This window comes from Podarcis muralis, chromosome 17 (assembly GCF_964188315.1).
Source record: "Podarcis muralis chromosome 17, rPodMur119.hap1.1, whole genome shotgun sequence".
In the NCBI taxonomy this organism is placed as follows: Eukaryota; Metazoa; Chordata; class Lepidosauria; order Squamata; family Lacertidae; genus Podarcis; species Podarcis muralis.
In genome coordinates this window covers 15,494,529-15,522,317 of record NC_135671.1, presented here as the reverse complement: position 1 = coordinate 15,522,317, position 27,789 = coordinate 15,494,529, and the positions used below count along the sequence as shown (strand labels likewise).

Genomic DNA, 27,789 nt, shown 5'->3' with positions numbered 1-27,789 from the left:
AGTTTTACACAAGCGGCAGTTCCGCATGGTACAACATCATGTAATTGGCTTCCCATGAGGTATCAATCTTGTACCAGGTGTGTGAACAAACAATAGGCCTCCGTTCCGTATACCTGGGCTACATGATGATGGAAGGATTGAGTTACCCTGGGCTGCATTGCTTTGTTGACAGCAAGCCAGTGGATTTCAAGCCACTGGGACTCTTTTCATCCTTGCCTTCCAAAGGACTCTTGTGTGACAGCTCCGGTTAGGATCCCTGCTTGTTCCTTTTTGGTCATGAAGGGTTGATTTACCGTAAGTTCCACAGGCTGCTTTTTCTTAGGAGCTGCTGCTGCTGTATGAATTGTCCCATCTGTGCCACTCGGATAACGTTGGAAGTGCTACATCAGATAAGTTGCTGATGTGCAAGGTGAGAATTGGCCATGGGTGGGCAAACTAAGGCCCGGGGGCCGGATCTGGCCCAATCGCCTTCTAAACCCTGCCCGTGGAAGGTCCAGGAATCAGCGTGTTTTTACATGAGTAGAGTGTTCTTTTATTTAAAATGCATCTCTGGGTTATTTGTGGGGCATAGGAATTTGTTGATATTTTTTTTCAAAATATAGTCTGGCCCCCACAAGGTCTGAGGGACAGTGGACTGGCCCCCTGTTGAAAAAGTTTGCTGGCCCCTGATATTGGCCTTTTCCTGATCTGGAGCTTTCAGTTTTAACCAGCACAGGAAGGTTGCACCGGCAGTGTTCAAAATTAGCCAGATGCCAGGCACATTTTGCACCGGGCTATTGGCCACTTGCAACCAAGTGAAGATTCCTGGGTGCCAGGATGGCACCTGATATCTCAACCATCTGGAGGTGCATTCTTGGCAATCATCGGATCTGGGTAGTTTTCACACGCTAATACTCCATCCTGTAGAATTCTATCAGTTATATTTTATCTGTACAATTCAGAATGGATTTCTGGAACCAAAATGCTATTTCTGTGCAGCCTGAGCAGGAGCAGTCAACATTAAGAAAAAGAGGTCGGAATAGGCCAGTATATAATGTGGACTGTCCCTGGATAAAGTGACTTTTCTCCTTTTAAGTTCTCAAAGTTCTCAGCCTAGCTCTGAACTAGCCAGATGTTTAACTGAGAAGCAATCACAGTCAGTCCATCATTTTAAAAATAAGACTTTAGAGCTGTCTTGCCCCAAAATGGCAACAAGACATTCCGTTTTGGTGACTGCAACCTTGGTTTAAGGAGCCATTTGGCACCTAGATTGTATATCTGAGTTCTTGACACTTTACCAGCCCCAGACTTATTGGGTCACTGTTGTACCTTGTGCTGAGACAAGGGACAACAGGAATGTAGTTTCAGGCAATTGAACTGAGCGAGGGGTTTGGGGTCAAACCTGGCCAGAAGCTGCATGCCCTGCCCCCCATGGAGAGGTTATGTAGGAAAATATACTTTGCATGTCCTTAGCAGCCATTAACTCGTTCTGAACCTTGATATCAAAATAGATCTTTATAAAAGCTCCAACTCTGGCTTGAAGTAAACCCTGCTCTCCCCCAATCTTGAAGACACACTGACAACTTGACTGTGTTTGACAACAATTTAGCAGTTTTTGCAAGCATGCTTAATATAGAGAGACAGCAGCTATCCAGTTAGGCCTGCATGCAAAAAGGTCTGTTCAAGCCCTCTTCCTGGGATTTGGACCTGAATGCTGTGCCTCTCTTTCTTGAAATGTGTGGACTGCGGAAGCTTCATTGAGATCTGTTGTTATGGCCCATACCTGCTGAGAAGCAGAGCTGGGTAAGGGTTTTTGGTTTGGTCTTCAGAATGCATTTTGGAACATGGCACCTTCATTGTTTAGAGGTTGGCATTAGGAGAACCCTTGTGTAGCAGCCAAGCAACGTTCGTGTGCTGCCACCCAGTTTCTCTACACTTGGTTGGTATGTGACTGTGAGTGTTCCTTGAAGGCATCGGTCCTAGATAATCAGCACCAGCTTCATACTGCTGGGAATCTGGGTGGTGGAAGCTTGATGTTGACCTCGTCTCAGATCTGTTACCATAAATATGCTTTAGCCTGAAGAGTGTATCATGTATAGCAGGGATGGGGAACCTCTTCCAGCCAGGGAGATGAATTCTTTCATGCCCAAGAGGCAAGAAGTGGGTGGAGCAATGGACATAACTCTACAGCAGGCTACATTTCAGCCGCTGGGAACTGGGTACATTGACCTTATTATGTCTGCACTTCATCAGCTGTTCTGCCTCCAAGGCCCCATTTAAAGGGCTGGTTTTAACCTTTCAAAGCCCCAAATGTTTGAGACTAGGTTACCTGAAAGTCTGCAGCCGTCCCTATGTACCTAGGTAAACCTCCAAGGACAGGGCCTTTTGGGTAGCGGCATCTCAGTTATGCAACAGGCTTTTCAGAAAGCTTTGCCTGGGTGGTGGTTTGGTGCCAGGGGTGGTGGTTGTTGTTCACCTAGCCGTTTTAAATAAGCTCTGTATTCTGACCCTGTTTTTCTTTTTAAAAATCTGTTTGTAACTTTTGTAACTTGTGATGGTGTTTTCATACAGTCATACCTCATGTTATGTCCGCTTCATGTTAACGTCCCATGGCGACCCGAAAGTACCGGAAAGGGTTACTTCCGGGTTTCGTCGCTTGCACATGTGCAGAAGCGCAAAATGGCTTCACACGCAAGCGCAGAAGTGGTGAATTGAAACCCGTGCGTGCGCAGACGTGCCGCTGTGGGTTGCACTCTTTTCGTGTTGCGAACGAGCCTCCGGAACGGATCCCGTTCGCAACCAGAGGTACCACTGTATATGTATTTTCTTTAACTGTTTGAAATTTTTGTGTCTTTTACTTATTTATTATAATTCACCCAGGGAATTTTATGTTATGAGGCTGCATAGAAAGATGTAAAATGGCACATGACATGAAGTGGCTGGGGGGAGTTCTGACGGTTAGGATTGAGCAACCCTTCACCCCTGTTGTTTCTGTCTTGGAAACTGCAAATAATATTCATGGGACAATGAAGTTGCCATTATTAGGCTAGGGTTATCTCTAAGTGTGTTAAAAGTGTAGTTTCCCCCCCAAGAGACCTCCTAATAGTCATGATGACCTACAAAACAAAGGTGTCTGGCTTGAAGGAACCCTCAGCCAACCATTTGCTAACTTCTGGGAAAGTCTCTGTCCTGCGGAAACTGGTAAGGTAAAGGTAAAGGTACCCCTGACCATTAGGTCCAGTCGTGGCCGACTCTGGGGTTTGTCCGCAGACAGCTTCTGGGTCATGTGGCCAGCATGACTAAGCTGCTTCTGGCAAACCTTCCCGCCGGAGTAGTACCTATTTATCTACTTGCACTTTGATGTGCTTTCAAACTGCTAGGTTGGCAGGAGCAGGGACCGAACAACGGGAGCTCACCCTGTTGCGGGGATTCGAACCGCCGACCTTCTGATCGGCAAGCCCTAGGCTCAGTGGTTTAACCCACAGCGCCACCCGCGTCCCGTGGAAACTGGTAGGGAGGAGCAATTTGTTCTGGAGCAACTTGGCTTGTACAAGGGGTACGTATACAACAGCACTGAGATACCTGCCATCTCTTGCACATGTCAAGTGTACAGTGTGTGTACATATGCTCCCATCCTTTCAATGGCTGATTTTGAAACAAGTAGTTTCTGTTTCAGTCGGTGTAGTACAGTGGCATTTAGCAACTCATGCATGAACTGGGAGGTCCCCAGCTCAAATGCATGTCCATCAGACTTGCAGGTTATTCTTCAGCAAGCTGTTCCGTTGGCCTTCACCCATAATAAGGGCAATAATACTGGTGCACCTTACTGAATTGTTCCAAGGAGCCATGAGACCGTGTCTGTGAAATGCTCTGAAGTATCTAATGCAGCCGTTTCCTGACTTCAGTGTCTGTATGTTTGCACCACTTGAATTTTGCTGGGAGCCTTGGCGCATGTCTTAATTAGCTTCTTTCTCCAGTGATGGCATCAGCATCAAAACCAGCACAGTGTTAGGAAAGTCTTGTACCCCCTAGGACAGAGTGCCGAGAAGGGCTCTCTGAACTGGTGTATAGTAGAGAAAAAATTGTAGACAGCGCCAGCATAACGTGAAAAATCACAAGCCCTCGGTCCTTTGCTAGCCACTCCGTTGGATAAAATTGAACCTTGTCAAAATGGCCTTGAATCTCCATTGGCAAAAAGAATTAAGCGCAGGGCAAAATACTGAAACAAATGATTTTTAACTGATCTGCAGCTTTTCTACAGGCCACCCACATGGGAGCTCAATTCCATGAGCCGCTTGTTTGAAACCTCTGATCGAAGGCAGTCTGCAAATGCTGAGTTGTACTGGCCCTTCTTGCATGTCTACTCCTAATCATGCGAAAGGGAAGCAAGATTGCACTATCGTGCTAAACAGGCAGCAGTGGGGTTTGCAGAGTGCAGAATGTATGGGCGCAGCCAGGACCCACAGCACCCACTTCCTCTCCATACACTTAGTATAAGCATGAAGGCAACTTGCGAAATGGGCTTGTGTCTTGTGGTGAGCCGCCACTCACAGCCCTAGTGTCTGGCTTACCAAGAGACTTGCTGTAGCTAACCACGTACTCATAAGAACTTGCAGCAACTGCAAGGCATGAGGATGAATGGCAACATCTTTAGGGTTTTTATTTCATCCTTTGCTTTCTAAGTGTACATTCCCTGTCAAAAAACCCCCACACCAAAACACCGCATGTAACCTTTCTGGTGAAGGTGTTTGTGGGAGTTTAATCTCCCTGGACTCGCGTGTCAGCAGTACAGTGGTACCTCAGGTTAAGTACTTAATTCGATCCAGAGGTCCGTTCTTAACCTGAAACTTTTCTTAACCTGAAGCACCACTTAAGCTAATGGGGCCTCCTGCTGCTGCTGCACCGCCGGAGCCCAATCTCTGTTCTTATCCTGAAGCAAAGTTCTTAACCTGAAGCACTATTTCTGGGTTAGTGGAGTGTGTAACCTGAAGTGTATGTAACCTGAAGCGTATGTAACCCGATGTACCACTGTATGTTGTTTATTGAAGAGTTTAGATCTACTTTTGTAATGTCATGAGGCCTTGTATTTATGTGCTGGCCTGGTAGTCATAGGCTAGGTATAGGTGAAGGGGTGATGGAGGAGGAGGAATGGAGCAATCTCTCTTCCTCTTCTGCACCCAGCATAGACACTGGGCTATAAGAAGCAGGAATGCCCAGCCCTGAACATCCAGTGTAGAAAGGAAGTGTTTCATCCCTCCATGCAGCAGGCTAGTGATTTGGGGGATGTGGGGAAGAAGTATTAGAAACTAGGATAGAAAAGCTATTTGCCACATGGCTCCTGCGACCTTGGTTATGGGTACAGAAATAGAAAGTCTAGTCTCCATTTTGTCATTTTACAGATGTGACTTATGCAGTGGCACGGGAAGCGGTGCAGCAACCCTACTTGGGAGTCAGGTAGAGAGGCATTTCTCCTCCTGCACCCTCAGCATCAGCAGCGGCAATTTTATTCTTGAGTCTCAGTCTCCATACATGACAAGAAGGCTTCTTGAAGTGTTCACGTTCTGGCAATCCCCAGTCGCAAAATGCACCTGGTGCCCGGCTAATTTCCAACACTGGAGCAGTTGAATACAGTTTTGGCTCATTTACAAGTCTGTCCTAAACCATATAAAATTAATGTCCTTCTTTTACACAGGTATTAAGATGCCCGCAGACTTGACAACCACTTAAATATTGTGATTGCTGTATTTCTAATCAAATGCACAAAATAGCTGCACATTTAGCTGAATAAGCACTCTGGCTAATTCTCCCACCCCTTTTTATACAGGCTATCAGTTGTTACTAATGATAACAATATATCATCTAGTAGCAGTCAGTTTCTCTTGGAATGCCAGTTGGCCAGTGAGAGGGCAGTACTGCTGTGCTCAAGACCTGCTTATGGGTTTTCCAAAGGGTATGTGGTTGACCGATATGAAAACAGAATGCTGGACTAGATGGGTATTTGGTCCGATTCAGCAGGGCTGCTACATTCTTGCAGGCTAGAATTTTACATTTGAAATTAAAATACTACCTGCTCCTTCAGATTTCTTTTGTGCAGTGGGCATTTTGACAATTGCTGATCCAATAGCTATTGCATCAACTTCCAAGGCTCCATACAGTTGTCTGTGATGTGAGAATAGGAGCAGATACAAAGCAGCGACTGGCTTGTGCGTTAGGCAAAGTGATAATTCATGTGCTGTCAAGGTTGGCTGCTTAGCTTTTATCAGGTTGAATTACTTCCCTGTCCCTTTAAAACATTACAGTAGCTTCCTCCATATTGATATTGGCTAAAGAGGATAAAGTTGATTAACTGCAGATTGTTCTTGGGTGCAGTCCAGTGGAAGATCTATAATTTTAAAAGCCGTAGGGTTATCTTAAGGGTTTCCCCCTGACTTGTGGAATAAAAGCATTGAAGTGGGCCCCTTACAAGAAAATGGATCTTTTTATGTAAGTGCAGTGGCACTACATAATTTCATTTTTTTTTAATATTGAAAAACTTGAGGATTCTTTTGAAGAATGGTCTTCTAAGATGCTTCAGAATGGTGGTTGTGTGCATCACAGTCATTACACTGGTTTAGATGAACACTCTAACTGGCCTTGTCCACTTCAGTCCTGGTGTTAAAACAGACTTCCTCAACCTCAGCCCTCCAGATGTTTTTGGCCTACAACTCCCATGATCTCTAGCTAGCAGGACCAGTGGTCAGGGATGATGGGAATTGTAGTCTCAAAACATCTGGAGGGCCGAGGTTGAGGAAGCCTGTGTTAAAGAATTACAAAGGACTTTTGGCTTCCCAAATAGGAGTAAGCTTGAATCTCCATGAGTCTCCAGTTTATTGCAGTGCAGTGGATGATATTTGGATGTGGCTTGATTTCAGACTGCAGAACTGTTCCCGTTCCATATGGTAATGGATTTATATATTGGGTGGATTATTTCCCATATTGGCACCAGGAGCCCTGCTTGGATGGTGGAGAGACAAGCATAGAGAGTACTCACATCATCTGAACTAGTTGTGATCTGTAAACTCTTGTTGCATCATGAGATTCAGCCGTAGAGGCATAATTCTACAGAAGCCACCAGGCTGCAGAGGTGATTTATGAATCTGGGCTGAACATGAACCTCATGAAGCTTTATGAACGAGTGTTGATATTTTAGCCTAATCTAATCTTGCGGATATGTTGGAATAAATTAAGAACCATGTGGCGCATGTTTTCTCCTTAAACCTCTAGGGATATTATGATTGGCAAGTGAAATCTGCTCCTTTGAAGCAATTCATTCAGTGCCATGCAATTTTTTTTTAATGACCATTGCCTGTCACAGCTTGTCTCACTTTAACCAAATGGCTAATACAGCTTTGCTTCCCTTCCCACTACTTGGATTTGGGAGACCATTAGTCCATCATGGGAGAGAAAGATGTGAGGTGCTTTCACTGGACACATTTATGTGCAAATTGTTGTGTAATCGGCTTAGGAAAATCTTGACGGAGCTTAAATTATGTCGTGGAACCGCTTGGCACATTTTTCTGCTTCACTTCATTCATAATGTTTCAATAAAGTCATGCTGGTTTTTACATCCTGTTCCTTAAATAATTCGCTTAGACGTTTCATTGATTGCACCGGAGCTTGATTTCTAATTGTGTTATTAGAGTTAACAGTTTTCACCCATAACAACCGAATTCAGAATCACCTGGTGGAAATGACTGATAAGGGAAGCCAGGACAGAAATGTCTTCACAGACACAAAATCAACTTAAAAATTCACTGTCCCAAGATAAGGTAAAGGACCCCTGGATGTTTAAGTCCAGTCAAAGGCGACTATGGGGTTGAGGCACTCGTCTCGCTTTCAGGTCGAGGGAGCCAGCGTTTGTCCACAGGCAGCTTTTCGGGTCATGTGGCTAGCAGGACTAAGCCGTTTCTGGCGCAACGGAACCCTTTGATGGAAAACCACAGCACACGGAAACGCCGTTTGCCTTCCCACCACAGCGGTACCTATTTATCTACTTGCACTGGTATACTTTGGAACTGCTAGGTTGGCAGGAGCTGGGACAGAGCAATGGGAGCTCACACCGTCATGTCCCAAGATAACAATGATACTGACTGTGAAATTGGACAAAAAGTAGACTAATTCATGACATGGAGCCTATTTGTTCAGAGATAGTTCACATCTTAAGCTCAAATGCTGTGGACAAACAGGGAAGGTTGCTGCTTTTATAATCTGGAAGCTTTCAGGGGGAAATCTGCATAATAAGAATAACTTTACTTAAGTCTATTGCAGTCTTACCATTCTTGGGGGGTAAAATAAACTAACATTCTTAGTAGAGATATCTCGTGCTTGAAACGGATTTCCCAAGATGGTGCACATATTCAGATTCCCAGAGGCTAGCTGCTGATGTCACCCATTGGGTGAAACAGTCCATTGGAACTTTCCCTCCTCCATGGTAGACTCAGAGAGTTGGAAGGGACCTTGAGGGTCATCTAGTCCAACCCCCTGCAGTGCAGGAATCTTTCACCCAACGTGGGGTTCGATCCCACAATCCTGAGATTAAGAGTCTCATGCCCTATTGACTGAGCCAACTTAGAAAGAGGAGTAGCTTCTCATTTTCTGTTGCACTTTTTTAAAGAAGATGGCAGGGAGGTACTGCTAGTGTTTCATGCACAACCCTCTGCTGAGGTCCAGCACCGAGGGCCTTCTGGCGGTTCCCTCATTGCGAGACGTGAGGTTACAGAGAAACAGGCAGAGGGCCTTCTCAGTAGTGGCACCCGCCCTGTGGAAATAAACAACTACAGTCATACCTCGGGTTACAGACATTTCAGGTTGTGTGTTTTCGGGATATGGACACGCCGAAACATGGAGGTACTGGAATGGGTAACTTCTGGGTTTTGGTGCATGCGCAGAAGCACTAAATCACACTTTGCTCATGAGCAGAAGCGCCAAATCGCAACCCGCGCATGCACAGATGTGGCGCTGCGGGTTGCGAATGTGTCTCCCACACAGATCATGTTCGCAACCCGGCCGTCCACTGTATCTGACTTTTAGAAGACATCAGAAAGCAGTCCTGTTTAGGGAAGTTTTTAATGTCTGGTATTTTATTGCATTATCATTATCATTATCATTATCATTAATTCTGTTGGGAACCGCCTAGAGTGGCTGAGGAAACCCAGCCAGATGGACGGGGTATAAATAATAAATTATTATTGTTTATTTTGGGCTCCTCAGTGCTGGGGAGCAGCAGGCAGATGGATGGATGGCAGTCCTGCCTGAGGAGGAATCCAACTGATAAAATAATATCTGTCATCCAGGCCATCATTTTTAAAAGTAGCAGCTATCAACACAAGCTTTAAGTGGTAGAATAGAAATGGGTGCAGTGAAGAGAATCTCACACATTTGTGACTGATGTTCTTCTTTGCCACTTAAATCCAAAGCAATGCGCCAGGTGGCATGACGGCAGCCTCTGCCTGGTATTTAATGTGTGTCAAGTCTGCCTGTGTCATTGAAGGATTGTATGTGACGGATGCAAACGTTTTAGCACTGCGGCAGAATCCTCTTTCTATTAATAAAAGGATTTCAGGGTAACACTGCAATCCCTCTCTCCCCCTGTGCTTGTTTTGGAGAAATGGGCTTTTTCTTCTTCTTCTTCTCAGCAGATCTGCTAACCTCTGGGATAACTTACGTAATGTGGCCAGCCGAGGGCTGACAAATCCTACGCATGAGCCAGAAAAGGCAGGGGTGGTAGTACTTGAATAAGGGAGCATATGAGCTATATGTGATGTAAAAAGGGTTATTCAAACTTGCAATTAATATAGGAGCCGAGGGAAGAAGGTGAACATCAGTTCCGTAGTTTGTGGTACCAAATTATTTTTGATGCATGCAGCACCAAGGCAAGGCAACAATTTGTGATCTGTTGGAACTGTTTATGTTTGTGTTGCTATATTTCACACATTGAAAATCCGGACAGAAAAGTTGTTGAGCTTATTTTGGCAAAGCTCTTGAGCAGGAGCCAGTAAACTTTTTCAGCAGGGGGCCAGGACCTTGTGGGGGGTCGGACTATATTTTGATTTTTTTTTTAAAATGAATGAATTCCTATGGCCCACAAATAACCCAGAGATGCATTTTAAATAAAAGGGCACATTCTACTCATGTATAAAAACACGCTGATTTCCAGACCATCTGCAGGCCGGATTTAGAAGGCGATTGGGCCGGAACCAGCTCCCAGGCCTTAGTTTGCCTACCCATGTTCTTGAGCAACATCGCAAAAAAGAGAGAGGGATGTTTTTGAACTATTTCTAAGGAAAAGTCAGCACTGCTGACATGGGCTGGCATACGTCCTGATTTTCCGAGACACTGCAGTATTCCGGATATATCCAGGAAATTCTGGACGTAGGGCGACCCTGTGCCCATATTGGATGTAAAACTCGTCAATCTGTCCCCTCTTGGCCAGGTACAAACTAAGGTGCCATTTGCATGCAATGCTGACCCATGATTTAGTAGTACATAGAGAATCCTCAGTGAGCCTGAACATAGCATTGGGCTTGCATGCTGCTCCCCTGCTTCGTGTGTGCCCGCCCAGGAGGAGGACTTTACTAGAGTTTAGTTCTACTTTCTAAAGAATCCTGGTGTCCTAATAATTAACAGCACCCTTAACAAGTCACAGTTCCCAGGTTTTTGAGAGGGAAGTCATGACTCTTAAAGTGGTATAGAGGTAAAGGGACCCCTGACCATTAGGTCCAATCGTGGATGACTCTGGGGTTGCGGTTCTCATCTCGCTTTACTGGCAGAGGCAGCCGGTGTACAGGGTCATGTGGCCAGCATGACTAAGCCGCTTCTGGCGAACCAGAGCAGTGCACAGAAACGCCGTTTACCTTCCCGCTGGAGTGGTACCTATTTATCTACTTACACTCTGATGTGCTTTCGAACTGCTAGGTTGGCAGGAGCAGGGACTGAGCAATGGGAGCTCACCCCGTTGCGGGGATTCAAACCACCGACCTTCTGATCGGCAAGTCCTAGGCTCTGTGGTTTAACACACAGCGCCACCTGCGTCCCTATAGGAGTTATTTAAATGCAGGGCTTTTTCTCAGCTGGAACTGAGTTCCGGCACCACTCAGTTGGGTGCCATTTCCATTATAAGAGAACAAGGGAGTTGTTCATGGTGAGTTCTGGTACCTCTTTTTCTAGAAAAATAGCACTGTTTAAATGTATGGTGTTGATGTGACCACAGTGAGAAATTGGGGTAAGTTTTGTTGTTTAAAACTTAATAGAAGATGCTCTCTTATGAAACAGTTATTTCTGTGCTTGCAGTTGCGTTAAATACATTGCACTTGGCATATGACAAATAGCCTTTCCACTCCTTCTGAACTTGCAGTCTTGCCTTCTGGGGGTTATAGGTAGCTAGAGAGTTTGAAGTAGAGGATCCTTCTGGTTATCTCCCACTTCTACTCTTCCATAATGGTTGCGAGGAAGGAGGGAAGATTAGCTGCTAAGAGACACAGAGTGCACATTGGGGCTAAGCAGATGCAAAAAATCCAGCTGGTACTACTTCTTCAAATGTCTCAAATAGGGAGATTTGTATGCTTTTTCATCTGCCAAATAAAAAAAGACAATTGTGAAACTAAGTTGGGATATTCTAATCAACTCAGAAAAAGTCCAGGTCTGGGTTTGTTTTTTTATAGATCAGGGGTCTGCAACCTGCGGCTCCGGAGCCGCATGTGGCTCTTTTACACCTTTGCCGCGGCTCCGGGGCGGATACTAGCGAGGGGAGGAGGCGCATTGTGTGCCCCGACACTCCCCACTGTGGCGGGCGCTGTACTGGCTGTGACGTCGCATGGGGGCGGTCACCTTCCCGCCCGCCCGCTACATTGTAAGGGGCATGTACGCTGGTCACTGCATTGAAAGGGGGCATGTACGCTGGTCACTGTTTTGAAGGGGAGTGAAGAACACACACACAAAAAAAGGTAACTTGTTAATTTAACGTTTATTTCTATGAGGAGGAGTAATTCTGAGGGGTCAAACAAAGAAATAATAAAAAGTGACAAAAAAGTTATTTTTATAATGACGAGTTTTGCGGCTCCCAGTTTTTTTTTCTTCAGAAACGGGTCCAAGTGGCTCTTTTTGTCTTAAAGGTTGCAGACCCCTGTTATAGATGCATAGATGCACTTCTCAAAAGAAAGTGTTGGCTGTATTGGGAGGATTTTCTAGATTAGCAGAGCCACTCAACATTCCAAAGGCCCAGATAAGGATTCTGAAACGGAAGCAGAAGCTGGCACAAAATGTTGCAGTGCAGAGCGTTCCTAGAATCATAGAGTTAGAAGGGCCCAGAAGGGTCATCTAGAGCAGTGTTTCCCAACCTTGGATCTTCAGCTGTTTTTGGACTACAACTCCCATCATCCCTAGCTAGCAAGACCAGTGGTCAGGAAGGCTGGGAATTGTAGTCTGAAAACAGCTGGAGACCCAGGGTTGGTAAACAATGATCTAGATCAGGCATGGCCAAACTTGGCCCTCCGGATGATTTGGGACTACAACTCCCATCATACCTAGCTAACAGGACCAGTGGTCAGGGATGATGGGAATTGTAGTCCCAAAAATATCTGGAGGGCCAAGTTTGGCCATGCCTGATCTAGAGCAAAAGCCTCCTAGAGGAAAAATCTCTTCGAAAGCGTAGTTTAGTCAGAATCAAGTATACACTTCCAGAGTTAATGTGAAATACATTACTTCTGATAAATGAAGCTGTTAGAGGGCTGTGAAAATTTGTGTCCCAGGCTTTTTAGACTCGTCTACCCATGTACTAAGGGACGTGGGTGGTGCTGTGGTCTAAACCACTGAGCATCTCAGGCTTGCCGATCAGGAGGTTGGCGGTTTGAATCCCTGCGACAGGGTGAGCTCCTGTTGCTCTGTCCCAGCTCCTGCCAACCTAGCAGTTTGAAAGTACCCCAAAAATGCAAGTAGATAAATAGGTACTGCTCCGGTGGGAAGGTAAACGGCGTTTCCGTGTGCTGCTCTGGTTTCGCCAGAAGCGGCTTAGTCATGGTGGCCATTTGACCCGTAAAAACTGTCTGCGGACAAAAGCCGTCTCTCTTGGCCTGTAAACTGAGATGAGTGCCACAACCCTAGAGTCATTCATGACTGGACTTAACTGTCAGGGGTCCTTTACCTTTACCTTTTTACCCATGTACTATCTGAATCCAAAGAGGTACATTGGTTTCCAGATGTGAAGTTTTTCCTCAGCTCTCCTATCCCAGTATGGAAAGCTTTTACAGTGGTGCCTCGCAAGACAAAATTAATTCGTTCCGCGAGTTTTGTCATCTTGCGATTTTTCCGTCTTGCGAAGCACGGTGTCGGGAAAGTTTTGGGAAAGCTTCAAAAATCACCAAAGTCTTTAAAAACCTCAAAAAAGGCTACCACACCGCATGCTATGAGTTGCTCCTCGAAGTCAAGTCGCAACTGTATTAACGGTGTTAAGAAAAAGGAAACAAACTTGCAAGACATTTCCGTCTTGCGAAGCAAGCCCATAGGGAAAATCGTCTTGCGAAGCAGCTCAAAAAACAAAAAACCCTTTCGTCTAGCGAGTTTTTTGTCTTGTGAGGCATTCGTCTTGCGAGGTACCACTGTATAAATGAAGAATGCTTGCAGTTTTTCTTTTCTTTTCAGGCTGCTGGCAGGCCATACATGATTTGATTGTGTGGGAAGGTGGAATAGTTTGAGGGTTTTTTAAAGCAACCCAACAATGAATACCTTACGGACTAGAAACCCTTTTGGCCTTATTTGCCTAGCTGTACTAAAAATGAAGCTTATTTACTCTTAAGAATTCATAGCACATGTATACAACACAGCAGCACATCTGCATCATTCATAAATTCTCAGATGAGCTGGCATTTATAGAAGAGAAATACAGAGAAATAAAAGTCAGAAAAGACCAGTTGAACTCCTTCCCATTCCTGTTGCCACAACACACCATGTTCTGATAACAAATACTTTCATGCATCTCTATCTTGTCTCGTTTTCTGTAAACAACTTGTGTTTTTTCAGATAATTCTATCTTTTGCAAGAGCCAGGAAAAAATTGTAGGTATGTGTTTTGAGACATGAAGAATAATCCTTTTGTACTCCCCATGCAGTTCTAAGTAGTTGTGCCATTTATTACAGTCAGACCTCGGGTTACAGAGGCTTCAGGTTGCGCACCGTGCTGAACCCAGAAGTACCAGAACGAGTTACTTCCGGGTTTCGGCGCTCGCTCATGCGCAGAAGCACTGAATCGCAACCCGAGCGTGCGCAGACGCGGCGCTGCGGGTTGCGAATGCTGCGGGTTGCGAACGTGCCTCCCACATGGATCACGATCGCAACCCAAGCATCCACTGTACTTAGAAAACACCCAAATTCTACAAGCAGGTCCAAGAATTCATTAATATTAAAGAAAAAACACCACCTTCAGTTGACCGCTAAGAAGTGTTGGGTCAAATCTGAATCACGCATGTTTGTCCAAAATGGTGTGGTAATGCTACCCTCTTACAGAATGTGCTAAATTAATATAGAGAGCACTGCGACTCCAAAACAGACCCAGTATGGCTTTCTCCTACTTTGGGGGGAAGGTGCAGCCCCCCCCCCAGTTACTGGTACTGAAATAAACTACTAACAGTGCAATTCAATGCAAGATGCATAATTCTATAACTAACCTTCACTTGATGAAATATAGCCATTTTAAATGTCAGTTGTGCATTTTGATTCAGCAGGTTTTAAAATTAGAATTCAAAATTTTCAGGACTTTAAGTTCACAACTGGAAAAGTTTGAATGACATGGCGGCTTCTGATCAAGTGTTTCCTGCAGTTCAGGGCATTATTTTTGTGGGAAACCAAGCATGAGGGTAGTTTGTGGCAGAGAAAAACTGCACACTCCTTAATAGGGATAGCATGAAGAAAAGGACGCAGCCTATAAATACATGAGTGATAAGCATCTGCTGTCCTCAAAGTTTATCTTGTGGTTTATTGTTTAGCAAAGACCCTCTTTTTGTGTCTGTGTGTTCCAAGAATACATAACTTGGTGAGGCTTTTTCTCTCGTCCTCATTTGAACCTTGGGTAGCTTAATTTAAATAACTGGCTTCAGACTCTTGTTTTTTTGCTGTAAACATACTGCAAATCGCGAGCAGGATTTGAAATAGGAGCAGCGGTAGAAGGTTATATACGAAACAGAAGAATGTGTCTTTGGAGAAATGTTTATTAGAATGCAGCGTGTAAATGGGATGGGATTAAGAACATCTCAGAGGGAAAGGCAGGAAGCCAAAAGTTTAAAGAGACACGTATACCAAATTTGGAATCTGGAATATATTTTTCACTCTATAGGACGCACTTTTCCCCCTCCAAAAATTAAGGGGAAATGTTTGTGCGTCTTATGGAGCGAATGCAGGCTCCTTGGCTTCAGCCAAAGCAACGCGAAGCCTCCAAAGCACAGAGGGAGTGCTCTCTCCGTGCTCTGGAGGCTACACGTTGCTTTCGCTGAAGCCTGGAGAGCGAGAGGGATCGGTGTGCACCGACCCCTCTCGCTCTCCAGGCTTCAGGGATAGCCACCTGAAGCCTTTGGAGTGCAGTGGGACCTCACGCTGCGCTCCAAAGGCTTCGGGGTTAGCTGCACAAAGCCTCAGCAGGGCAGCGGGGTACCTTCATACCGCTGCCCTCCGGAGGCTTTGCGGGCTGTCCAAGAAGCCTCCGCAGGGCACGGGGATGAAGGCTCCCCATGCCCTGCGGAGGCTTCGCGCAAAGCTAGACCAGCTATCCCAGCGGCTATCCCAGAAGCCAGAACAGCAAGAGGCTATCCCAGAAGCCAGATCCCTCTTGCTGTTCTGGCTTCTGGGATTCAGAATTTTTTTCTTCTTGTTTCCTCCCCCCCTGAACTAGGTGCGTCCTATAGAGCGAAAAATACGGTATATATGTTAAGATTTTAAAGCTTAATAAAAAATTGACTACTGAGTACTAGGTCTTCAGTGCATCCCTAAGCTTGTTTACTCAGAAGGCCTGTGCTCAAAGGGGCTTACTCTCTTGTAAGTGTGTTTTGCTCTGGAGCTGTTGTGTCTCAAAGAACTTGTGCTTCTGAACTTCTAGAACATAAAGGTTTTGCTGTGGGGTGAAACCTGGGAGTTCCTGTCGCAGAAGAGTGAGTTGCAGAAACTGTTGTGGGTGATACTGATAAAGATGCCAAAGATGTCAAGGTTCGCCACTTAACTTGCACACAAGTAGGTAGCACAGAGGAGAGACACCACGATTTAACATCTTGCAATGAACCTGCAGGAGGGGTAGTTAACTTGGTACCCTCCAGATCAGGGCCGGATTTAGGTTTGATGAGACCCTAAGCTACTGAAGCCCTTTATATGTCCAGCTGTCCTTTGTCAACAAATTGCCCCTTTTTGTGTGCGTGTGTTGAATATATGCTATGTGGAAATTTATGGACCTAATAGGTATCTAAAGCCTTTTGCCCATGTTGCCATGCAACCAGTCCATGCAGAATGTAGGCACCCTTTATATAGAAATGAGCAAACCAGTGATATTTTAGGGAGCAGGCTGGCAGGCAGGGCCCATTACTCACATCATAGGAGCCTACACAACACAAAACACTGTTGCTCTATGTAGGTTTTATTTTATTTGTTTTTTATCTTACATTTTGGAAATGTACATCCACTTGTTTTTTTCCTTTAATTTTTTGGGGGGGGCCCAAGAGAGTGGGGCCATAAGCTATAGCTTGTTTAGCTTATATGTAAATCCGGCACTGCTCCAGATGTTGGTGGACTACAACTCCCATCACGCCCCACCCCATTTGCCATGGTGATTGAGACTGATGGGAGTCAGAGTTCAGCAACATCGGGCGGGCACGATATTGGCTGCCTTTGCTCTTCAGTATGAAAGATCTGACACACACACTCAGAGTACTTCAGAGAGGGTGCTGCTTGCATTCATGGCTATCAAATGCATTTTCGGATGTGTCCAGGGAATACTGAAGTGCTTTCTCAAAAATGCTGGCTTCAATTCAGCAAACAGAGCTTGAAAGGCTTAATGCTAGGCTTGTGGAATTTAAGAATGGGCGGCAACAAATACTACAGCAGGGCTTGGTAAAATATACCGCATTCTGAAAATCCAGATACTTTCCCCAGCTATGGTGGAAGGCCATAAAAAAGGAGCTGCAAGAACTGAGTACCTAAAAAACCTGGGCTTTGTTTTTGTGAACTTCTGTACAGTCATACCTCGGGTTGAAGTAGCTTTGGGATAAGTATTTTTGGGTTGTGTGCTGCGGCGACCCGGAATAATGGAGCATGTTACTTCTGGGTTTCGCCACTCGCACATGTGCAGACGGTCAAAATGATGTCACGCACATGCGCGGAAGCGGCAAATCGTGAACCACTTACCCAGTCTGCCTTTGTGGGTGATGCTTTTAAAAATCAGAAATTGATTCTTTCTGCCGCTGGTTTCCCTCCTCCTCCTCCTTCACACCTGCCATTTTGCTTTTTTTTCCAGGACCTCAGTCTGCCCAATGGTACTCCTGTAGACACTTCAAGCCCAGCCTCTTCTTCCTCACTTCTGAACAGACTGCAGCTGGATGATGACTTGGATGGGGAGATGAGAGATCTCTTTGTCACTGTTGATGATCCCAAGAAACATGTCTGTACGATGGAGACTTATATCACGTACAGGGTCACAACCAAGGTAATACATTGTAGCTTTCTCCCTGTGCATTGTGGCTTTCAGCTCTGTTCTCTGATTTGTTTCAGGTCGAGACTAGTTTCCTAGACTAGTAAAGGTAAATGGTAAAGGGACCCCTGACCATTAGGTCCAGTCGTGACTGACTCTGGGGTTGCGGCGCTCATCTCGCTTTGTTGGCCGAGGGAGCCGGCGTACAGCTTCCGGGTAATGTGGCCAGCATGACTAAGCCGCTTCTGGCGAACCAGAGCAGCGCACGGAAACACTGTTTACCTTCCCGCTGGAGCAGTACCTATTTATCTACTTGCACTTTGACGTGCTTTTGAACTGCTAGGTTGGCAGGAGCAGGGACCGAGCAACGGGAGCTCACCTCATTGCAGGGATTCGAACCGCTGACCTTCTGATTGGCAAGCCCTAGGCTCTGTGGTTTAATCCACAGCGCCACCCACGTCCCTCGTCTTCTAGATTAGTAGCTGGAATCTTTTGTGCATGGATGAGACCTCACTGAGTAGAGACACTCTTCTTCTGTAGCAGAGTATTCAGGCACTAGTAGGGCTGAGCAATATATCAATATATTGTCCAAAACCAGTTTGGAGTCCATATCGTGGTATCAGTTTCATGATTTTTGACGTGGCAATATATTGCAAATCCTGATGTATGTGTGTATGCTATGCAAAAATCACAATGTGGGAAAAATCAGCCAATGCTATATAGCTCAATCCTTATTTCAGACGCGATATATCAGTATATCACAGTGTTTAGCTGGTGATATATCACGATGCTGAAAACCAGATATCGACCAGCCCTAATACATATTTATATGACGAACAGATGTAAAGAGCCTTGAATGGAGGCGTTTCCTAGAGAACATTTTTTCAGTGGCCCATCTTTAATGTTTGAAGTGCCGTTAAGCATATGAGTTAAGTAGCTTTTCTGCTTGTAACCTTGCTATTGCTGAAGCAATTTCTATCTCATGGAATGCAAACTGCAAATAGGCAGCATTATACTGTTCTGTAGCATTACCAAGAATAAGTTTGTTGTCTGACATGAACTGCTAAGCAGCATGGTTGAGATGTACTGCTAAATCAAGTCTTTCCTGCAGGATATTTCTCTTTTCCCTTTGTATTGATCGCCTTATGAAACCCACCCCATTCAAGGTTATTTTGCACAACTGGCTTTACATAGTAAGCTCACACTTTTTCATTTCTTTTCTTTTTCTTTTCTTTTATTAAAGTTTTCATGGTTTACAAAGGTATGCACAATGTCTCTCTTTTCAAGTTACATTAGGGTTACATTAGGAAGAAAAAGAAGGGACGCGGGTGGCACTGTGGGTTAAACCACAGAGCCTAGGACCTGCCGATCAGAAGGTCGGCGGTTCGAATCCCTGCGACGGGGTGAGCTCCCATTGCTCGGTCCCTGCTCCTGCCAACCTAGCAGTTTGAAAGCATGTCAAAGTGCAAGTAGATAAATAGGTACCGCTCCAGTGGGAAGGTAAACTGTGCGCTGCTCTGGTTCACCAGAAGCGGCTTAGTCATGCTGGCCACATGACCTGGAAGCTGTACGCTGGCTCCCTCGGCCAATAAAGCGAGATGAGCGCCACAACCCCAGAGTCGGTCACGACTGGACCTAATGGTCAGGGGTCCCTTTACCTTAACCTAGGAAGAAAAAAAGGGGAGAAGAGATGGAAGCGGCCATGGTGGGTGGGGGTGGGGTTGGGAGGCAATATTTCTATTTTGCTTAATGTATGTGTGGTGTTTTGTGTCAGCGTCGTTTGTGCAGGTTCTCTTTGCTATTCGCTTGTGTTCCTTTGGTGGTGGGAGAAATTGGGGTTGGTCTAGGGTGCGGTTGCTCGTTTGTGACTGGCTGTGTTGAACTTTGTTTTCATGTGTGAGTGGGCTGGGTGGATGTTTTTGAATCAGGTTAGCCATATTGATTCATATCCTGTTGGAGCTCACACCTTATTTGTGGTTCATAGAATCATAGAATTGTTGGAAGGGATACTGGGGGGGGGGTCATTTGGCCAACCCCCTGCAATGCAGACGCAGGGTGGCACTGTGGGTAAAACCTCAGCGCCTAGGACTTGCCGATCATATGGTCGGCGGTTCGAATCCCCGCGGCGGGGTGAGCTCCCGTCTTTCAGTCCCAGCTCCTGCCCACCTAGCAGTTCGAAAGCACCCCTAAGTGCAAGTAGATAAATAGGTGCCGCTTTATAGCGGGAAGGTAAACGGCGTTTCCATGTGCTGCACTGGTGCTGGCTCGCCAGAGCAGCTTCGTCACGCTGGCCACGTGACCCGGAAGTGTCTCCGGACAGCGCTGGCCCCCGGCCTCTTAAGTGAGATGAGCGCACAACCCTAGAGTCGGACCCGACTGGCCCGTACGGGCAGGGGTACCTTTACCTTTACCTTTTACCTGCAATGCAGGAATCTCAGCTAACGTAGCCATGACAGGCGGCCACCCAACTTCTGCTTAAAAACCTCCAAGGAAGGAGAGTCCACCACCTCCTGAGGGAGACGTTCCACTGTCAAACAGCTCTTACTGTCAGAAAGTTCTTTCTGATGTTTAATTGGAATCTCCTTTCTTGTTCATATGCCTTATTTGAGACTGGGACCGTGTGTGTTTGTGTGTGCACACGCGCACAGTGATGTTGTGTGTAGCCCACAATACTTTGTGACAGGCCTCTCCTCTCACCCATTCAAGTTAGGATGGGTTAGCACATTGCATCAAAGGAAGCTGTCATGCCCACTTTATGGCTTAATATCTGTATTGTATGCCTTTAGCTGTTATGGCTTCTCTGGAAAATCTAGTGTCTAAAGTGACAAGTGTTAAAAAATTCTGTTAGATCTCCAGATTTCTTCCTAGTTTCAAGGAATCCCTGGGGAGAGCTTTAGTCATCTGCTTTATTAAACCCACTTGGCTTTCTCATAGCGCTGAGAACTTGCTTTGTATTGTGTGGTTAATAACATTTGCAGAGCTGTGTTTCTTGCGGAAGATAGTTCTTTGACTTCTAAGTTCCACAGTTTTTTTGACTCACTAGCTTAGAGAGTTTTCTCTCATAGGCACGGGCTATGGGTGTCTACGGTTGAGAGCACACAACTTATTTCCCTCTCCCCCCCTTCTTGCCACAAGAATGTAATAATTTTCCAGGTCGTGCTGCCATTGCTGGTGTTCGAAGGTCTTGCATTCATTTGTAGTTTGTGGAATGCGATTCTCCCTCTTCATGAATATTTCTATTGCTTGTATACTTCTGTGTGAAATGAGTACCAGTACCTTGTATTGGATAATGCCTCTAAACTAACAAGCAATGTATGCTTGTTTTTTGATGGTGTTGTGTTCATAAGCAAGAGAGAGTAGAGAATCTTGGCATTCACCTCAGAAATCTTCCCATATAAATTCTTCCATTCATTTTGAACAATTCCTCCCAGTTTGATGGTATAACAATGGGGGAAGCAGGTTTGCTGCCATCTATCCTGAAAAACTGCAATCTCCACTATGGGTGAAATACTTCAATTTCAGTTGTATCCAACTAAGTTTTACTCAGAAGAGTCCCGCTGAAATTAAAGGACCTAAGTTAGTCATGTCTTTTAATTTTAATGGATTAAGTCCAAGTGTGACTGATGTTGGATTAGAACCATTGGTATAGAAACAAGATTAACATGAAGAGACGGTGGTGTGGGGTTGTTGTTGTTTTTGCTTTGTTTTTCCCCAATGTGCTGGCTCTTGTTTTTCCCAGCAAAGCACAAATTTAGTGTCGTACATAGAGGGGATGCACGGAGAGGAATTCCCATTGCACTGGGAAAGTTCTTGTGCTAAAACGATACAGCTTCATTGGGATACAACCCTAAGTCTTAATTTTCCAGAACAAAGAAAGGGAATGCATCCATTGAAGATACAAAAAATTCATAGGCTCAGTTACTATGTTAAGGTTATCTTTTACATTTCCCACTCCTCAAGGAATGTTCCATTCAAATAACGAAAAGTTGACATATCCATTACACACTTGTCCAATAAGTCCTTCCCTTCCCCTTCCCTCCTCTTTATTTTCTGTCCCTTAGTTTTTATGTTTTTAAAAAATGCTTGATATTTGATGTTAACTTTTGTATATTGCTTCCCCCCAAGCTTTAATAAAAAGAGCTTTCAAAATAGGGGCACTTGTCCAAGTTCAATACTGAGTTGATTCCCAGGTTGTGCATCTTAAGTTGCCAGAGGCATATGAAAATAAAATTTGTTTCTTTGCTAATGCTTGAATGGCTCGGCTTGAGGTATGGCTGGTACATTTGGCTTCAAGCCAGTATAGAAGTCAACGTTTGGTAAAAGAAATTTAATAATAATACAGTGAATGCAAAGACTAGTGATTTAAGCATATATATTTTTACTTACCCTGTCTGATTTCTCTTGCTCGCTTTTCCCCTTTCGCTTCATTTTTATTCTTAGACCACACGTGCAGAGTTTGACTTGCCAGAGTATTCCATGCGCCGAAGATACCAGGATTTTGACTGGCTCAGGAATAAACTAGAGGAATCTCAACCCACTCATCTCATTCCCGTAGGTAGTAAGTCGGGACCACTGTTTGTTGGAATAAATAATGCACTTATAAGAAGTGCACATTTCTGCTTTTTCAGCAGTAATGGATTTGAGGTGTGTTTAAAATGAAAGAGAGATAAAGAAAATGCTTGCCTCAATTATTTTGTGGGCGAAATGCAAAACAGAACACTCCAAAACATTCCTGTCTGAACTAATTTATACTTCATATATTCTGACGTTATAGGTCTGTATTACAGTTGCTTACTTGCACTGTTTTCTGATCCTTAGAAACTGTACTCTGTGGCTAAACTTGACTTCTTCAATGAGAACAAAAACAGGATATTTTTTTTTAAAAAGCACTAATAGCTATTGCTTTTTTTTTTTTTTTTACACTAATATCATAATGTGTGTAGGTTATACATCCATTGTGGCATTTATGTGGTGGCATCTTTTAATTAAAAGCAGAGACATCACCTTGCCAACAAAGGTCCTTATAGTTAAAGCTATGGTTTTTCCCAGTAGTGATGTATGGAAGTGAGAGCTGGAGCATAAAGAAGGCTGATCACCGAAGAATTGATGCTTTTGAATTATGGTGCTGGAGGAGACTCTTGAGAGTCCCATGGACTGCAAGAAGATCAAACCTATCCATTCTTAAGGAAATCAGCCCTGAGTGCTCACTGGAAGAACAGATCGTGAAGCTGAGGCTCCAATACTTTGGCCACCTCATGAGAAGAGAAGACTCCCTGGGAAAGACCCTGATGTTGGGAAAGATTGAAGGCACAAGGAGAAGGGGATGACAGAGGACGAGATGGTTGGACAGTGTTCTTGAAGCTACCAGCATGAGTTTGACCAAACTGCGGGAGGCAGTGGAAGACAGGAGTGCCTGGCGTGCTCTGGTCCATGGGTTCATGAAGAGTCAGACACGACTAAATGACTAAACAACAACAAAAATCTTTTAATTTTTAAGAACCTCTTTATTTTTCAGAAGTATTGTGTAGTATTTAATAAAAACAGGAAAAAGTGCACAATAACAGATAAAAAATTACTGAAACAGCATGTTAGATCAACAATACCTTTTATGATGTAGAACCCTCACTCACTTCTTGTGGGCTAAGATTCAAAGACCTGCCCCATCACAAAAAAAAAAAAAAAAATGTTTCTCAGTTCTTCCTGAATTGTCTGCTGGTGTGATGCTCTCAAAAATATGTTTGGGAGGGACTTGCACAGGTAACAAGCCATTAGAAGCTACCTGGCCCAACACTTTCAGGTTGTGCTCCATGTTTACCTAATTTGGGTTCACTGGTTGATATCAAACATTCATTGTACCCACAGTAGACCCATTGAATTCAATGGACCTAAAATACTTAAGCCCATTGACTTAAGTGGGTTTATTTTGCATATTATTTCATTAGATCTCTCTAACAACATGACATTACTCAGAATGCATTTGGAGTCAGCAAAGCTTCAAAAATCAGTCTTTCAAAAAAGCTTCCTCTGAATGGGTGAACACAACTTTGTCTTCCCTTCAGAAACAATTACTGCTTAAAACTTATTTTTAGGTGAAAAGGTGCAAGTCAGCAGTTTCTTCTGGCCCAGTGATGTCTCGTAACATCTGTGCTGTGCTCTACAACTCTCTCCGTACACTGATGAACTATGAAAATGCTGTTACAAAATATTTGCTTCGGTTTTTTAAAAACTTCTGTTTACTGTTGTAGTGGAAGAAAAACTTGAATGTGCATGTTTTCTAAAACATCAAAGCTTGAGGATAGAGATTTTCTTGTCCTTCTAAGCTCCTAAGATTTTTTCCTGTTCCCTTCCAGCCTCTCCCAGAGAAATTTGTGGTCAAAGGAGTCGTTGATCGCTTTTCAGAAGAATTTGTTGAGACGAGGAGGAAGGCCTTGGATAAATTTTTGAAAAGGATTGCTGATCATCCTGTGCTTTCTTTTAACGAACACTTTCATGTGTTTCTTACTGCCAAAGTAAGTAAAGCAAACCTGTGCAGAACTGTGTTTCAATGGATGTGTTTAGAGGTGGAAGCCTTTGTTTAGAATCTGATGAAAGATTGCTTATCAATGTTAAACATGCTTTTAAATAGCACCATCAAATTCATCTGATAACCACTCATGTTATACAGCTACTTTGGGTGTCAGTATTTGACAGTTGCCGTATTTTTCTGTGTATAAGACTAGGTTTCTCCCCTAAAAAATAATGTCAAAAATTAGGGAGCATCTTGTACATGGATACATTCCCCATTTTCTTAAATCTGAGTCCCCCAAAATAGGGGGCATCTTATACATGGGGCGTCTTATAGACGGAAAAATACAGTATATATTTTTCAGTATACCTTAAGCTTAGCATTTGAAAGAGCACAATAGAATCTAGCCACTTCACTATACAGCTTTAAAGGTAAAGGACCCCTGACAGTTAAGTCCAGTTGTGAATGACTCTGGGGTTGCGGCGCTCATCTCGCTTTACTGGTCGAGGGAGCGGACGTTTGTCCGCAGACAGTTTTTCCGGGTCATGTGGCCAGCATGACTAAGCCGCTTCTGGTGAAACCAGAGCAGTGCACAGAAATGCCATTTACCTTCCCACCAGAGCGGTACCTATTTATCTACTGGCACTTTGATGTGCTTTTGAACTGCTAGGTTAGCAGGAGCAGGGACCGAGCAACAGGAGCTCACCCCGTCGCAGGGATTCGAACCACCGACCTTTCAGCCTACAAGCCCAAGGCTCTGTGGTTTACACCACAGCGCCACCCGCATCCCTATTTTACACCTTTTACGTCCCTATTATACACCTTTAGGCATAAGGCAAAAACGTTCCTTTTCAACCAGGCCTTTGGTAGATTTGATTGACATCCTACGGCCTTTTAAAATGTGGGGTGTTTCTTTTGGGGGGGGGGATGTTTATTCAGTTGTTGTTTTTATTTTGATTATGTATTTTGTGGTCTTATATTTTGTTTTTATTCTGTGAACCGCCCTGAGACCTCCGGGTATAGGGCAGTATATAAATGCAAACAAACAAACAAACAGCTAGGACAGAGATTGGATACAGGGGAAACTGAGAGGTTTGCTTTCAAGAAAAAGAGAAGACTGAGCTGTGGGTGGATGGGAGAAGCAAACAGAAATAAGATATCCTACTGTGAACAGACCAAAGGCTTGTCTACTCTAAAATTCGGTTTCCCTCAATGATTAAACAGATTTATTTGAGAAGCCCACTAGAAAGTCTTCTAACGTGGCAGCCGCCCCCACATGTTGTGGTAGGGAGTCACAAAGTTTCTCTTCCTCCTTCCCTCACCTGTTATAAATATCTACTTTGCGTAATATTACTGCAGTGGTGTGACTGCTGCTGCTTGCATTCTGGTTGTTGTTATAAATCACCACTAATGCAGATGAGGCCTAAGTTCGGCACAGCCCTAAGAGTGTAACTTCTGCAAATGTATTTATTTTGGAATAAATGAAAGCAACTCCTCTTAATGGGAGTTTTGGAGCATTAACACAGGTTGTAAGGGCCTGTAACTCTCTGCGGTCCTCAGAATAGAATAGACTGAAACTCTAGCTTCCCCAAGTTTGTTGTTGAACAAATATACAGTGGTACCTCAGAAGTCGAACGGAATCAGTTCCGGAAGTCTTTTTGACTTCCAGAACGTTCAGAAACCGAGGCGCGGCTTCGAATTGGCTGCAGGAAGCTGCATCGGATGTTCGCATTACAAAAAACGTTTGCAAACTGGAACACTCACTTCCAGGTTTGCAGCGTTCGGGAGCCAAAACGTTTGACTCCCAAGGCGTTCGGCTTCCAAGGTACGACTGTATTTGGAAGACATAAACATAATCTAAAAGCTAATTGGCTGCTCTTGTCGTCCATAGGATCTTCATGCTTATAAAAAGCAGGGAATGGCCTTGCTTTCTAAGATGGGAGAATCGGTAAAATATGTCACAGGAAGCTATAAACTCAGAAGTCGACCGGTGGAGTTTGCTGCCATTGGTGACTACCTAGATACTTTTTCTCTGAAGCTTGGAACCATTGACAGGATAGCACAGCGAATTATCAAGGAGGAAGTAGGTGAGTAGCATGTGCAGCTTTTCTTTATAACTCTAATTCTTGCTCCGCTAGCAAAGTCTGGATGCCAGCGCTGGGGGAACCTGTGGCCCCCTGGAAAATGCTTGGACTACCAATTCCCATCAGCTGAGCCAAAGTGGCTGGTGGTCAAGCATAATGGGGATTATAGCCTGGCTATGTCTGGGAAGCCATAGGTTTCCATCCCCAGTATATACATTTTCAGAATATGTGTTGCATATGGAATCAAAAATATAATTACATCTGTTGCTCATAGCTCAAATCCTGTCGCGAGTTCATCATACTATAATATTTCATTTAGTAGTCCGAAAAAGATGTTCATTCTGCAACAAACACTATTGTGGTTATGATTTAATATATAGTGCAGCAGAAGGTGAGAAACTTCATGGAAAATGGGGAAGTTGATAAATTTGAGAAGAGATGAAATTGTTTTTGGACTGTATATGTTTAAAATGTTGAAACTTAATAAAATATAATTGAAAAAGGGGAATTAAAAATGTATTGCGTGTGCATTCAGAATGGCTAAATTCCTTTGTCGTTCTTTGTCCTCCTGCATCTTAAGTTGTAGCAAGATGCTTACAGCAATTACCCAAAGGTCCTAGACCTTCCTTTGTAGGTTCTGACACTTTTATTATTGGTATTTTCCTTATCACGAGAAGTTTCTGATCTGAAAGTTAGGCTTGTTGACTTTAAAAACAAACACACAAACCCTCTGGTGCCGTCTCGAAACCCAGAAACCAGAACTTTCCTGCCTTTTATTTTCATAGCATCGTTCTCTTGCAGAATACCTTGTGGAGCTCCGAGAGTATGGTCCTGTTTACTCAACCTGGAGTGGGTTAGAGAAAGAGCTGTCGGAGCCTCTTGAAGGAGTATCTGCCTGCATTGGGAATTGCTGTACGGCACTCGAGGAACTGAGCGAAGACATGACCGAAGACTTTCTTCCTGTCCTAAGAGAGTATATGCTGTACTCGGAGTCCATGAAGGTAACATGGGATTTGTGGCAGGCAGATGTTTGCATCTAGGAAAACAGCTTTGCCAGAAATGCCAGCGTGTGGACATTTTGTGGGCATAAAACTACTGCATCCCCTTCAGGAGATCTCTGTGTGGCCACTTCTACCTGCTGCTTTCATTTTGGCACAAAATGGTTCCAGAAATTATATATATAGATAAAGTACCCCAAACTTTCAAAATCATGGAACTCACGCAGATGTAACACTGGCTTCCTGCTAATCTTGGTTAGCAAAGTCAGAACTATTCCCAGAAACGATGTGCTTCCTTCCCTGGAACAAATCTCACCGTCTCTCCTTTAATATGGCAGACATTTGACTTCATCTTTCTGGCTATTGAATGGTCCAGCCAGTTAGGACCATGTAACACGGATACTGAAAGAACTCCTCTGGTTGTCGCTTTGCTACTGGGTTAAATTGAAGGTATAACTGACAACTTATAGAAACTCCATCCAGAACAGCGTGTTGGGGAAGGGGAGGCAGGATTGTCCTATCTGGCAAG

The 27,789-nt window shown here is 44.3% G+C and overlaps 1 protein-coding gene across 2 annotated transcripts in view; it reads left to right on the top strand.

Annotated features, from left to right (window-relative positions):
• Positions 1–27,789, top strand: part of SNX30 (sorting nexin family member 30) — a 41,785-nt gene that overhangs the window by 3,222 nt on the left and 10,774 nt on the right. For both annotated transcript variants that reach the window (XM_077921583.1, XM_028713121.2), the window contains exons 2-6: positions 17,500–17,688; positions 22,114–22,224; positions 24,024–24,182; positions 26,070–26,265; positions 27,064–27,263. In XM_077921583.1, coding sequence (XP_077777709.1) covers positions 17,500–17,688; positions 22,114–22,224; positions 24,024–24,182; positions 26,070–26,265; positions 27,064–27,263 — 855 coding nt within the window. The remainder of the gene's footprint in view (positions 1–17,499; positions 17,689–22,113; positions 22,225–24,023; positions 24,183–26,069; positions 26,266–27,063; positions 27,264–27,789) is intronic.